At 43.6% G+C, this 14,583-nt stretch overlaps 1 protein-coding gene across 5 annotated transcripts; it reads right to left on the bottom strand.

Annotated features, from left to right (window-relative positions):
* Nucleotides 1-2,753: 2,753 nt before the first annotated feature.
* LOC135371455 (uncharacterized) lies at nucleotides 2,754-12,065 on the bottom strand. Of its 5 annotated transcripts, XM_064605505.1 has the most exons (11): nucleotides 11,271-12,063; nucleotides 11,041-11,205; nucleotides 10,656-10,775; nucleotides 8,288-8,362; nucleotides 8,054-8,140; nucleotides 7,107-7,214; nucleotides 6,306-6,365; nucleotides 6,015-6,107; nucleotides 5,399-5,607; nucleotides 4,174-4,333; nucleotides 2,754-3,008 (listed from the first exon to the last, which is right to left on the bottom strand). In XM_064605505.1, exons 1-11 carry the CDS (start codon nucleotides 11,311-11,313, stop codon nucleotides 2,887-2,889), a joined length of 1,242 nt encoding a protein of 413 aa, XP_064461575.1. In that variant the 5' UTR covers nucleotides 11,314-12,063; the 3' UTR covers nucleotides 2,754-2,886. The 5 variants fall into 5 exon arrangements, with proteins under 5 accessions (XP_064461575.1, XP_064461577.1, XP_064461576.1 ...); XM_064605507.1 differs by lacking the exon at nucleotides 7,107-7,214 and having other exon boundaries at nucleotides 11,271-12,065; XM_064605506.1 differs by lacking the exon at nucleotides 8,288-8,362.
* Between the last annotated feature and the right edge of the window lie 2,518 nt (nucleotides 12,066-14,583).

Here is a 14,583-nt window from a genome sequence, read left to right as displayed (position 1 = left end):
CCTTACTTCTATTTTCAGAGGCCTCCCCCAACAACACACTGTCATCCCAGGGATATCCTAAGAACATCATGCATGGACAGGGATGACATCCCCAGGAGAGTGAATCTGATCCTCAAATCATCCTCAACATGTCATTTTGGCACTATATACCGTCCCCACGGTATCCTCAGAGCATCCCCAGACGCTACGTGAGGACAACTTCAGGACAGTGCTAGAGCACTTCTAGGATGAACCATTATTTTCTATTTATATCCCTTTTTGAATGAGCACACTTATAAAATAGCCACCAACTATGTCAGAGTTGAGACAGTGGATCCATTTCAATGTTTTTTATTGCACAGAAAACAGTTCCAGCAAAATTGTTGAGTATTTAAGAAGTATTAAAATGTGGAAAAAATGTCATTGTAAATATACGCTACAAAGAGGTGCTCGACGTGGCTTGACGTAAGTTCTCTCAGGTACAAATATCACAGAAATATCACTTGCATATATGCATCCACACGTTCGAAATGGTACACGTGAAAATCTGCAAAAAAGTATGAAAGGTATACAATACAATACCAGCTGCCAAGAATATTAAAAAGGAATAAAAATAAAAAGAAAGTAAGTCTAGCGTTTCCTGAACACTTCACTTTTCGTTAAAAAAAATTTTTACAGTTTGTTTAAAGGAATGTAAAAAAGTCCTTGAAGGGGACAGTTATTGACAAGGTGCGTTGGCTGCAGTACATGCGACGATATCGTGTAACAAAACTAAAACGCCTTTATCTATCTCGGCATGACAAAGTCAGTCGTGACAGGGTATGGGTCAGAGTTTGCAATGCATCCATCCATAACCATTTCGGACCACGTCTAGTTTAGCAGCGCCACTTGATTTTCACCTTGAAAGCTATATACCTCAATGTAATTATGCAAGGTGCATTGTAATCCATTATTAATATGCAGCGGTCGGTTCCTCAAGTTCTTCCAGAGACTAGTTTCTCACAGAAAGTTTCGTCAGCGGTGGACACGCTATCTCCAGGCATATCCATGGCTTACGTAGTAGTACCTATCGCATACCTTGCCCCTTTCCCGGCATGCTTTTCACCTGTTATTTCTCACCCGTTGCTAGGAATGCACTACAGCCGCGCTGGCTAAGGAAGTAGACATCATGCTTAGACTTGGTTCTGAGTGATGACGGATAGCAGTTTCAGATGTCTCACAAGGGTCTATGTAATAGAAGGTGTACTCTGGCAGCAGCCAGTTTGGAAACATCTGAAATGGTTATCCATCGTCACTGAGAACCAAATGTAAGCATGAAGTGCACTTCCTTAGCCAGCGGTAATGGGTGTGAGAGAACAGGGGAAAGCATGCTGCCAAAGGGGCGAGGTGTGCGGAGGCACTCCTAGGTGAACTCACCTGCTAGCGAAACTTTTTCTGAGGAACTGGTCTCTGGTAGAATTTGTGGAACTGACCGCTGCATATTATAACAAATTATGATGTATGCTGCATAATTACATTCAGCTATGTTGATTTCAGGGTAGGAAATTGACTGGCACTGCTAAGCTGGACACGGTCCACGTTTTCCGTGCACTCAGTGGTCGACGTACGTGTGACTGTCATAGAGAGATGGATAAAGGCATGATGTTAGTAGCAGTTACTTTTGGAAAGGCAGGACCAGCACACTCATTTTCTTGTTTTACTTTCGTCACACATCCTATCCCATACTACAGCCAATGAAATCTTCCTTACCTACAGAAATCAAAATTGCCTTGTAGTATCATTAAAGCTGGACAATGACTAGTGCTCCACACAGCTTGACATATGTTCTCTAAGCTATAAATATCACAGAAGTATATATGTGGCAGAAACCGCATATACACATACAGATCTTCAAAATTGTAGTTAAAGTATGGAAAAACAATGAAAGATCCACTTTGTACAACATAACAGCCACATAAAAATTTTTCCAGTGTTTCCTGAACATTTCACTTCACTTTTCACAAAACAAATTTTTGCAGCACGCTTAAGAATAATGCAGAAAAAGCCCTGGCTTCACGTTTTCCAAGCTATAAAAAATGTAGATGCATTGCGGGACTTGTCTATACACGTACAGGTCCCGACAAACGTTTACAGAACACGCGAGCGGTGTATTTTCTCCTCGGTATGATACCCTAGTGGCAAGCGGAAGCTGGCGAAATCAGCCCAGTCCACTGCCTCAGAGGGGTGGCCGACTCCGCTCTTGGCGACACACAGCGGTAGTTTCGGTATGATTACTGTTGTATGTGCCCATGTGCCCCCAAAGTGAGTTGGATTTTACTGCTGTGTTCGCCAACAACACGTGATTCAGCAATTGTTGAGACAGGGAGCTCGCCGCTATCATCGTGATAACAAGTATGAATCATGGTGGCAACACTTTACGGTGTATTGCTTTTATTGGAAAGCCGTGATATGTACACAAGAGAAAGAAATATATCCTGTATACAGCTAGTTTATTATGGACGACGCGTGACGAGCTGATACAAAAATTGAACTCTGGCATTCATAATTGATTGATTGATAAACAACTGATGTTGAGTCACGAGTTGTTGACGAGCACAACAGTTAAATCCAACTCACTTCGCCGGCACATACAACAGTAATCATACCGAAATTCCCGCTGTGTGTCGCTAAGAGCGCAGTTGTCCACCCCCTGAGGCAGTGAACTGGCCTGATTTCGCCAGCTTCCGCTTGCCGCTAGGGTGTCGTACAGAGGAGAAAATACACCGCTCGCGTGTTCCGTAAACGTTTGTCGGGACCTGTACATATAAGACAACAATGTGAGAACAATGTGAAAACCATTCAGTCCAGCTGCACTAAGCTCTTCAGTGTTTCCTGAACTCTCTTGATCAGGTTGGAGGAGTAGAACCACTATGCTGTACGCTGTTTTGCTGCTTTCTTGCTCAGCCTTTCGCGTGCATGCCTCAGCCACGTTTGTATTGCTTTCTCTGCTTCGGCGAGTGTCCCTTCATTTGTTGCTTTGCTGATAGCACCTAGGAGGATCAACACATTGTGCGTGAGGTGCAGGTACTACACAGGCATACACAGAACAGAAGGGTAGCTGTACATAGCATTTTTGAAGTGAAGTAAGTAAGGAAAGTGAAGGAAACTATAAGAAATATAAGGAAAGACAAATTATTTTACCATCCCTATTACCAGTGCCCTCAAGCTGACAGTTCACCAGCTGAGCATCCTCCAACCATTGTGGTACTTAAAATACACATTCAGATGGCAAAAACATCCACACACCCTGAAATACAGCTTTTCTTCTGGTGTGCAAAGAGCTATTTGCCTTGTGAGAAATGGTAGTAATGACATAAATAATAAGAATTTGCCCAGGCCGGCTACAAAACATGGACGACACAAACATGTAAGTAAGGTTAGTAAGTTGAGCTTCACAGGAGTGCACAAAACTGCCAGTGTCTGTGGGACACAACCAAGGAGCCTTACAATGACAGCACATTGGCATATCGGAGAATTCGTACAAAGCGAGTTCATCTTAACGGGAGTGGAAATAAATTTTACATAGGCTTATTAAGCAAAGCAGTGATTCTAAACATGTAGGTCACTGGCACAACATCAGGTATTTACAAAAATGAATCATACCAACAGTACCGTGTGGTTAAAACATATGAAGGTCACATACTCATGATTTTTCTACTAAATGCAGGTGTTATATTGTAGCAATGACGATGACAAGGGGCATGTCATGTGCATTGTCATTCTCTCATTAAACCATTGCCATCTTGACGCTCTGCTATTCATAACATTTTGGGTTAAATGCCTTTCTCAGATTCAGGAGGGAAAAATCGGGCGATAATTGTGCGTTCGGGTGTTTTTGTTTCTCCTCTTGTCTATTAAGTCATTCCCCCCTTTTTTTGGATGTGTGTGTGTAGGTGACTTAGCAGCACTATTCCCCAAAGGCACAGACGCATAGAAGGCATAGCGAACGTAAGTGACCCATTCCTACATGTGTAGCATGTGGCATCCTTTGTTCGTCTTTAGTGGAAATGTCACTTGAGGATTTCATAGTTAATGGAATTCAAGAAGAAATCGGGTTTAACACAGGTTGGAGGTCACTTCGGGGGAATAAGCGGGAGGAACTGAGTTCAACCCGAAAAAATCACTTCCTAGTTATATGTTGTAAGCCATACTTACTACACATCACGTTGCAGCACTCTAATGAACTGAACTTCATTTTGCCACCTGCCCCTGTCCAGTTGAATTGCTGGGCCACCTCATCTGCAATTATTTTGTAGAGGATGCGTCTGGCTCTGTCTCCACTGCTTGTGCCCCCAATTTTTATCATCTGTCGCTGCTGCAGAAGAGCGTGTTAAGTATAAGACTGACTGTACAGTGGATATCGTGCAATAGACATTTACGTAGGCTTATTGATGTGCACGAGTAAGTATAGCAGTCATCGAGTGTTGTAGGCTGAAACTGTGTTGTACAGTGAAATAAAAGCTACCAACAATTAATGAAAGGCTTCACTTGAAATGTAGTACATTATAGATGCGTAAAGTAAAGGCTCTTCAAACACAGGCTCTAATGAAAAAATAAAAATACACTGATCATCTACAGTTTTGCACTGACATACTGTCTGTCGCCCATAATCATACGCTGGGATGCTGTAACACTCAGCAAGCGATACACTGTATAAAAACACACTCGCACGAAAAGCAGCCAATATGTCTTGATATTTAGCTGAAGTTGGTTCATTTTCTTTCATTTACTGCCAGATCTCCAACAGCTTTTGCTCTTTTCCATTTAAAAAGTTTGGCACATTTCGCTGAGCAGGAATCAGAAAGCTCCAAATATCTAGCCGTTGTCAATGCGATATCTAGTATTTTGTCATTCGTACTGCTGCACAAATGTTTTTAAATTTTTTTTCAAATATTGTAGCGAATACTGTTGTGCTCAATTTGAATCAAGCTGAATGCACCTTCCAAACCAAATATATCTGAATATTTCCAAAGCTAAAACAGCAACAAAGCTTACAATACAGCTATGCCGTCGCTCCGTGTGTAAGCCAGAAAGCGCCGCACAACAGAAAGAAAAGTACAGCAGCTTCTGAGTGCTCATTGAATGAACACAAAGCATTCCGAAATGGCTTGAATGTGATAGTGTTCGTAAAGCGCTGGCGAATACAAGAACTACCCTTGTACATCGATTGAACTAACATGCAGCAGCTTGTGTGACCACTGTCTCTCTACATTAATACTGTTCGGTTTCATGACCATTCGCTTCGTATATGAAGAGAAGGTCCAGGTATTAACTAAAGCTGTCACTATTCACTTCGATCTGAAAAGCACTGTTTGCACATGTCCAGTCGCTTGTCACGTTCAACATGTCATACGTTTAACTATGATATGATAGAACATACCAGCTGTTCCTTTTTCTTGTGAGAGTGTTGCAGTTCTTCATCAAACTTCACGAAACTTTCAACATCAACAAATGGACGTGTAATGATGTTTGACTCGTCTGTCTCTTTGGGTTCTTGCAAATATGACAACATTATGTCCAGCTGGTCGGAGTGCTCTAGAAGCCGCAATGACATGATGTGGAGGCTGCGCAACACTTTCTTCTCGAACTCTACAAAATTAAAAGCATGTGTGCAAAAACTGTCAGATTGACACTTCAATGGATCAGCAGAGCAATTTCTGCAGATTACCTGCTGTCTACAATCAAGCAAACAATGAAAACATGATGAAGAAGCATATGTCGGCTGGCCTAAAATACTGTATAACATGAAGCGGAGGCAGATTCAGACCAGGGGGCAGATTCAGGGGGGGGGGCGTGAAGGTGCTTAGTACGGAAATCCAATGTATAAACTGACATTCTTTCTTCTTTTGAGGGGGGCGGGGGGTGGATCCATCACTGGCATGAAGGAGAGCAGGATTCACACCTGCATGTCTTTTCGTCCCCATTTCCTTTACGTTATTGTCATGCATTCTCCTGGTATTGTCACAGTTCCATATGCACTTGCAGAAGTTACTGACCTGGGGTGTTGGTTGATGGCTGTGCAAATGAAGTGGTGCAACTCCCAGGAGGCCTTGACTCTGTGCACTTAAGAAGTGCGGAGGACCTTTTTCCTGAAAGCAATTGTGGTGGTTGCAACAGCAATGCACTTGAAGCGTGAAATTCTGACATACAGCTGCACGCTGATTAATTGGGCATGCTGATTGTGCGAGGCTTGGTTCATATTACGAACAGACACATACAAAACAGTGTCTGGGTGAACAGTGATCACAGCTATCCAGAAATGCAAATATGTCCTCAAGGACACATACCAGAAAAGTTTTGTGTTCTTCCAGGCGCGCAGATTTCCGAAGCTCCAGGTGATTCATCACCTACATTAGAATGAAACCAAGGATGTCACAACACATTGATCAATGCTCGAGCAAACACATCCAATGCTGAACCCAGGGTGTTGAACTTTAACTGAACCGCTATATTTGCCCGAATAGAACACTATTTTCCTGCCACATTGGATGTGAAGTACTAATGAAAAGTATTCTTCTGAACAGATTTGGTAAACTGATCACATTCTCTTTCCCTTTTTGGACAAGGATAATTTGAAAGGTGTGAAAGAGGACACCCTATTCCAGGGCGACAACTAACTAATGTGCTCCAAGCATTTACTCAAATTTCAATGTACACACAAGTGGGCTACATGACACTTGCTATCGTTTTGGTGATACTTTGTGTCATTGTTAGGGTGGTGTCCCAGCTGGGGATCATGTTTCCTGTGGCAATCTTAGCACCACAGAGTAGGCACTATGTAGTAATAAGAGATGTCCTGACCGATTTGACAGCAGATCAGGACCACACTGACCTCTTCGATTTTCATTCATTTTTTAAAGATATTTTGAAGCTCACTATACATGATGATACGCAGCAGGAAAACGAATAAGAACATTACCAAAGAATTATGGTATAACTTTTTCTGCAGTGTGCTGAACCGTTATGAACCCGAATAAACTGTTCAAACAGCTCTTCTACGCTCCTGAACCAAACGTAAAATCCCTAAGCCTGGACCGAACCCTGAAATTTTTGGTTCGACACTGGCTGAGCCACTGAAAAGCAATTACCGTCACTGCTGGGTTTTCCAGACTCATTGCTGCAGTCCAATTCACGAAGGTTTGACTGGCTAGTTGGCAACTCAGCAGATATTCCAAACATTCTGCTGGCAGGTTTCCCTGCAATAGTGCATAAGCAAATGATCCAACTACAATCAACAAATGAGAATATTAAAAAATGGCAAATGAAATTTTTTTTCCACAAACATTAGTTGGTGACGTGATGAATGCTTCAGTTACCCCTACATGCCCCTATTTAGTAAAGCAGAGTTAAGCATTGTATTCAAGTTAAGGAACCGGTGATCTCTGTTCAAATGTTATTTGCCATTGGTGAAACCAGGACTAAATCAGACATTTCACGAAGGCCCTCCGGTCGGATAGGTAGAAAATGACTCCCTCTTTGTATTACCATCCTTAGGGTATGGGCCAATATCAACAAGAAGAATCTCATTTGCACCCTCATTAATTAGATGAAAAGTTTGATTTTCTAATTTCACAAGAGACAGCCCCAGCACCTGTGTCATTGAAACTGCAACATTCAGGTAAATGTGAAATCCTTAATTGATGTTTTGTTTAATAATTAATCAGTTTCAATTTACAAATTTCTCACACGGAGTCACGCAGCAGCACACCCTTTTCTTCCCCTATCTCCGCTCATGACTCATAAGTAAGGGTTCGTTTGCGCTTTCCTGGTCTTTCATCACTCCAGTGCCAACCATGAACATGTAATTGTAGTTTGACAGCTAAGTGAAACAGTGCCTGGTTGTGCTACTACAGGCAAGAAATTTGAAGACAGAAACAAATTAATTACTCAAAAATACTTTTAGCACCCGTGCAGGGTTTTTCATGCAATACCTTTCACTAAAGGTTGAGATTCAAATTCCACACGTGCTATGAGCATAAATTATGTCCAAACAACGTGCAAAAAGGTAGTGGACAAAATGTTAAATTTAACTTACAGTTTGTACTCTGTCTGCCTTCTCTACTTGAACCTCCCAAATGAAATAGGCTTGACTGGGAGCTTGAACGCTGCACATCCTTTGTGTCTGGTGGAGGGAAACAAACAAAAGCTTGCAACACAAACTACAAATTTAAACTACTGCGTAGAATTCAGTTCTTCTAATGGGACTGTCATGAAACAGTTCAGCATCAGAGACATTCAAGAAACCAGAAGAGCCAAAATCATAACTCACGTCTTATGACGGGGGACAAGGGCTGGCTAGTGGATGTGTGAAAATTCAACACATTTCGTGCATTGTAGCTATCACCTACAAGGACAGTACTACAAGCTGTGAAGCACATTGTCTACACAGTTTCAGGCATGGCACAAGTAACAATTATGAAAATGACTCAACAACATGTTGGATCATCCAGCTATCGTCCAATTCCTTATAATGTCTTCATTTGAATAATTTATATGCATTGGATTCAACTACTTTCTTTGTGCATTTCAACTCAAAGCAAAAGATAGTAAACAGATTGCATATGTGTACCGTCTTTGTGTTCTAAACAGCAAAACAGTAACCATATTGAGAAAGCAAGCACCAATGTCAAAATAAGGTGACACAAAAGGGTTAAACAGAAAGGATAAGTACTTCAATGACAAACATTATTCTAACAGGGACACACTAGCTCAGAGAAGTTGGAACTGAGGTTCCACTTGTTGACTAAGAGCGGCAGAGGCTCTGCCTCCTGGACGAGGGCCAATAGGAGACCAGAGAGGATGGATACTTTCCAAGCCTTTGTTCTCGCCTAAGAGGTGGTGCAGCGACAGGTCTAGGTAGTGATATATGTGGTCGGCTTTTTTGCGACGCCTCAACCTTGAGACTGACTGACGTGACCTAAATTTTCATGACACGGAGACAACCACTGCCGTTTAGTGCTACAATTATGCCTTTCGGGTGTTAATTTAACACAACATATGTGCAGGATGGCCGATTGATTGAAATGAAAAAGAAAAGACAATATATGAAATTAGAGATGACAATGACGTGTCCCAGTTCACCTGTTAGGTGTTCCTGGCACCTGTGTGAGTTTCGTTTCCATTTCTCTACGATGGCCGACTGATTTGGCACTAGTTTCTTTTAGGCCCGTCCCAGCCACATTGGATAATTAAACAGCTCGTGACCATGTTGAAGTTGTTCCTTTCTACTCATCACACTGAACTGAACCATTTCAAATAAATGACCTGTATGTGTGTGTTTTGTTTTTTGTGAGAGGTTACTGAGTGTGTGCCTCTTTTCGGTATTTATTTGCACTAAGTGCACAAAAGGTACCCCTTGGCTTCGCTATCTTTGTCTCCACAACAACAGATGCAGTGCTAGATGAAGCGAGCATTATGCTGGAAGGGAATAAGCATCACATGTGCACTTTGCATTCAGTGTGCTCACATGTTGTGTAACGTCCTCAAATATGCAGAGCAGAACCTTATAGTTCTGGAGCATTTTGCAAAATGAAATTTCTCTACGTATTTTTTTTTATATAATCAGGAATGACAACAGTGTGCTAAGGCAGTGCTCACCCGTTAGAGAAGGGCAAAATGTCTAACTAGTTTCAAACCTCGTACAGAGGCCTCGGTGGGTCAGTCGGTAGCGTGTTCGCCTTCTGATCTCGAGATCGCGGGTTCGAACCCAGCCGAGCACGCCAGCAACTTGGTGGCAGGGTACAAGTTGCTTAGCTTTCATGAGCTTTCATGCATGAGGGTTCCCTCAGGTGGACAAAAGCAATCCACAGACCGACCGCTGTGGCCGTCGCTCATGATCTCAGTTGTCTCGCGACGTAAACCCCGAATTATTATTATTCAAACCTCGTACAGACGCAGTTCAGCAGTTAGTGTAAATAAATGGCAAAAAAATGCACACACTCAGTAACCACACACAAAAGACAAGACACGCAGGACAATTATTTGAAATGGTTCAGCTCAGTGTGAGGAGTAGAATAAGCAGCGCTTTTGTTTTTCCCATCACAAAGCTATCTTTCCTTTTTAATCATTCACCCATACTGCACGTACGGTGTGTTAAATTAACACCCGAAAGCGTTATCATCAAAACTAAACAGTAGTGGTTCACTTTCGCCGTGTCATAGAAATTTAAGTAACACCGGTCAGCCTCAAGGTCCAGGCGCCACAAAAAGTCCACCACGTGTCACATGCATGTCACTCCTGAGCGCTGACACAGGTCCATCTTTTAGGTGAGTGCAGAAGGCTTGGGCAAGTGTCCACCCTCCACGTCCTCCTATTGGCCTGCAATCGGGAGGCTGAGCCTCTGCCTCTCTTGGTCGACAGACGGAACCTCAGTCGAAGTTGGTGGTGAACATACTGAGGTGTGAAGTGCATCCTTGTATACATTGAAACTGACCATTTTTTAGCTTGCTCTTTCAACATGCCACAATGCAGACGCAACAAACACCATAAAGTAGGGTGTACGCTTCGTTCACAAGCACAAATCTAGTCAAGCTGACAGAATGACAGTGAGGGCTGGTGAAGGACCAGTAAAACATTCCATTCAAACCAGATATCTGTAATATTCACGGGCCTCTGCAACCATAAGAAATGACTCTTACGTTTTTGTTTACGAAGAGGAGGAGGAGGGGTTGCAGGTAGTGAGTACTCCTCATCTGAAAGTTCAGGAAGATGCTTCCTCCTTTGGGTGTGCCTTTCGCTTGCTGCATGGCCTTCATTGCCTGGTCAATATTAGCAAATAAAAAAAGCCAAATAAAGCTTCCAAAAAGATTATGAGACCACAGGAAGGCATCTTTGTTCCCCCTTTGTTACGCGCTTTAATTGCCACTATGAAAATTAACTGCCGCAATGGCACAAAGAGAACTCCGGAAGCTTATCCAGCACAGTAAAAATGAGTTAGCAATTTTTTAGGCCTGTCGGTTTGAACTCAAACAGAGAAAGGGACGGACAGAGAGCAGACAGCCGTAGCGCAGTACGAATGCTTACATGTTGGTTGGCGGCGGCGGGAAGGTGTGACAGGCGGAGGGCTATCATCGTCCGACAGCAACCTTCTGACTCTGCGTCTTTTTCCCCTTCCATACTCCAGCTCACCATTGAGGTCAGAGGTGTTTGTGGCAATAGGGAGCATTTTTCGTGCCTCCTCAAAGCTTTCTGTTGAACAAAACAAACAGCCATTAGAATTCACACAACAGTAACCTACACTGTCAAGAGCATACCATATGCTTCCATTTGCTCACACTCCAGAAACCGCCAGTGCATTCCAGGGGGCTTGTTTTTCCTTACATAGAATCCCACCTTTTTCTCCTCCTTCTCTGGCGGCCAAAAACAGTTTGTGCCGACCACCCATGTGGATGGCACGACTGCCACCTGGTTGTCCTCATTGGGGAATCTTACAATTTTGTATCCTGTGGAGGCTGCCAGAAACAACAATCAAGTTAAGACAGCGGAGTGTATGCTATGCCAATCCTATATAATCAAGAAATGCATAATGAAGTGACTGTGATGGCTAACAGCAAGTGCAGGCTTTGCAATAGATGAGGACGGTAAGTCGTCTCAAAGGACCAACAGAAAAGTGGCTTGTTAGGGAACTTCAGCGATAATGAACACGATGTCCATGCACAAATAGGGACAAAGTTGTGCTCTGAAAGCTGCAGAATAGTGCAATATATTGCTGGTGTGGACAACAAGATGCTCATTCTCAAAGAGGCAGAGGCTGGCAACAGGAAGACCATCATAGATCAGGTTCACAATGTGCTGTTTTGACGTCAGTGAAGTCTCACATGAGCAAGCAGAGAAATAAGCGGCTAAGAAATAAATACATAACAAAGGTTGTGTGCAACTTGCAAGTTCCTGCTGATTGTGTGCTTGTTGAAGTATAGGCTGCTGTTAATACGCTATGAAAGTAGGTCAGTATTTCGCGCAGTCCCTCAGCTTTTCCCTTGTGCACGTAGAATAGTCTCAGTGGATCGCTCTCAAAGAAGGTACCACAACAACTGCACGTGAGGACTACATTGCTTCATCTTTTTCACCATAGCGTTGTGGCCTGCATGCGAATGCCCCCTTATTGCTCCTTTCTGAGTGGACAGACACTTCGTCACGTGCTATCTCCAAAGTTTTCTTTGTGTCATGAAAAGAGACATACTGCCATAGCGTATAGTACAGTGAAAGAATATACAACCAGACTAAGGTATGTGAGGATATTTTGGAACAAAACTGCAAGTTGATCAAACGGCACAGATACACACAGCCTTCTGCTCAACGGCACTACTGCTCTACAGTGTGCGGCAATGGAAAAGCTACAAAGGAGTTAGGCTTGAAAGGCAATAGCATACACTTCATTCTAACTGAAGCCAATGGCCAGACGCGCACACACGATGGTTTTGAGACAACGTGAATGTCGAGTAGGGATGATGCACAGGGATACACATACAGATCTTGTGCAGACCTGAACTTTCTTCCTATAATACACGGAAGCTCTGTAGAAGCACTGCGGGCTATTGCTGTGATCCTCACAAAACTTCCATCAAACAAAAGGCACGTACTGTCCCGTGAATTGTTCTGAATGTGAAAACGGCCTGGTACCACAAGGCGCCTATAAAGGGGGCCGATACACCCTGTTGGCACTTCTGAGCCATTCCTGATTTCAAGAGAAAGACTGATGTCACTTGTACGAGGAGCAGTAACAGGAGGAATACACCTCTGTTCCAAAATTCGATTATGCAGCTGCTCCAGAGGCCTTTCGGGTTTCCGCAAACACCTTTTCAAGACCTGCATGAAGCTCTCGAAAGGGAAGGCACTCCAGCTGTCAAGAGGACCATGGTTTCGGACGTCGTCCACCAAGTGAAGCAAACCGTGGACATTATGCGAGACAAACTCCTGGCCATATATGACTGCATGCTTCTGGACAAAATGGCGCAACAGCTTCTCTGCATAATCTGCATGTTCCTCAGACAGCGTGGGGCTCACCAATATGGAAATAGCAACATGCAGTTCCAAAAAGTGTTTGCACTGATTTCTCGGAAGAGATGATGCTAGCGAGACTGGACCAGTGTAAAGAAGGAACATCCGTAGCTCCGTAGCCTTCCACCTGTCAAGTTCACAGATAGATGTAGGCTTGCGAGAGAAATCAACGGGAACAAAGGAAGCTAGGGACGCGTGCTTCACTGAGATGGTCTCACGAAGGGAAGGACTGAGACGGTGTCCTCTGCTTCCTTTGAACCACATTGACAGGAGCTTTTTTTGCACACCGAGACATACAAGGTGCATATACTCTAAGGGTACCTGTTGCACAATATGAATGGGAAGCTCCTCCAGTTTTGAAGTGCCTATGTGGTGGTCCTCCTGCTCATGAGCTCGAAAACTCGCATCTGTCCGCAATGGTGCATCCATTTCTGGGAAACATACTCTGTCTCCAATATATTCCCCCTCAGTTGTACACTTCGTACAGCTATTATAGCCCGAGTGCCCTTTCACTGCAAGCACGTAAGCTTTGGCGGGAGCATCGCACACCGAATGCAGCTACTTTAACATTCACTCTCTTGCCTTGAATTTCCAAGCCTTCCCTGTAAAGTTCGCACAGCTCTGCAACAAATCGACTGAGAAATGTATGTGCACATAAAGCTTTTGAAGTCCCATGGTACACCCCAGCAGGGAATGGTTCTAAACCTTTGCCACAGTTGACCACCTTGCATAGAATTGGCCAAAACTGGTGTTTTGTGCTTTTTGTGATCGGAAGGCCGTCTATGTTCACATTAAACAGGATCACATCTGGAAGATTTTCTGATGTGGAAAGTGTATACTGAAGACCGGCCTTTAACCCAAAATGGCAATATGTTCCCTCACACATTTCTACTATGTTGTTGTGCCGTGGAGTGTTAAGCAAGGATCGTGCACAACTCGGAATGTCTACAAAACAATCGTGTGACTTCATGAGCTTTAATATTGCTGTGACATGGTTCTGATGTACGCCTGTAAGAGCCCAAGCCCTCAACTTAGCTATTACAGATTCCACTTCGGAAGTACTGGAAGCTCTGAGTGACACATTATTTACAACAGCTGGCAAATGCGACAAGTCAACGTCGCCTGATACCCTGTGCTGTAGGAAAAGCGACTGCGAGGTGCAGCTACCAGAAGACGTTTCAACATTCAGCTGCGAAGCTCCGGTTTCCTCACAGCTAGGCGCAGCGAGGAAAAGCGACTGCGAGGTGCAGCTACCAGAAGACGTTTCAACATTCAGCTGCGAAGCTCCGGTTTCATGAACAACGTCACCCGACGCGAGCCCAACTGATTCAGTAGCTCCTGACACATTCTGAGGATGCGGTACATCAGGAATATCAGATATCAGCTGAAAGCTACGTTCCACGTCTGCCTGCACACGCCGATAAAACGTCCGTCTGGATACTTTCGGCATGCTGAAGGTGTTTTGTGCGACGCGCCTGTTGCCTTCCTGGCAATCAGAAATGTGAGTATGCCTTACTTGTGTCAGACATCCCGTCAGAAGCACACAGTTCCAGTTCCAGTAGCAACACG

This window comes from Ornithodoros turicata, unplaced genomic scaffold (genome assembly GCF_037126465.1).
Source record: "Ornithodoros turicata isolate Travis unplaced genomic scaffold, ASM3712646v1 Chromosome11, whole genome shotgun sequence".
Taxonomy (NCBI): Eukaryota; Metazoa; Arthropoda; class Arachnida; order Ixodida; family Argasidae; genus Ornithodoros; species Ornithodoros turicata.
The sequence above is the reverse complement of the archived record's forward strand: the minus strand, read 5'-3'. Positions and strand labels throughout refer to the sequence as shown.

Bases quoted from the DNA above. Each gene is read 5' to 3' on its own strand.
- LOC135371455 (XM_064605505.1), bottom strand. From the start codon at position 11,313: ATGCACTGGCGGTTTCTGGAGTGTGAGCAAATGGAAGCATATG. The intron at 6,366-7,106 runs GTAATTGCTTTT...ATTCTAATGTAG, and splicing joins TGGAAAACCCAGCAGTGACG to GTGATGAATCACCTGGAGCT. The intron at 4,334-5,398 runs GTATGTTCTATC...GCTCTTCTGCAG, and splicing joins ACAAGAAAAAGGAACAGCTG to CAGCGACAGATGATAAAAAT.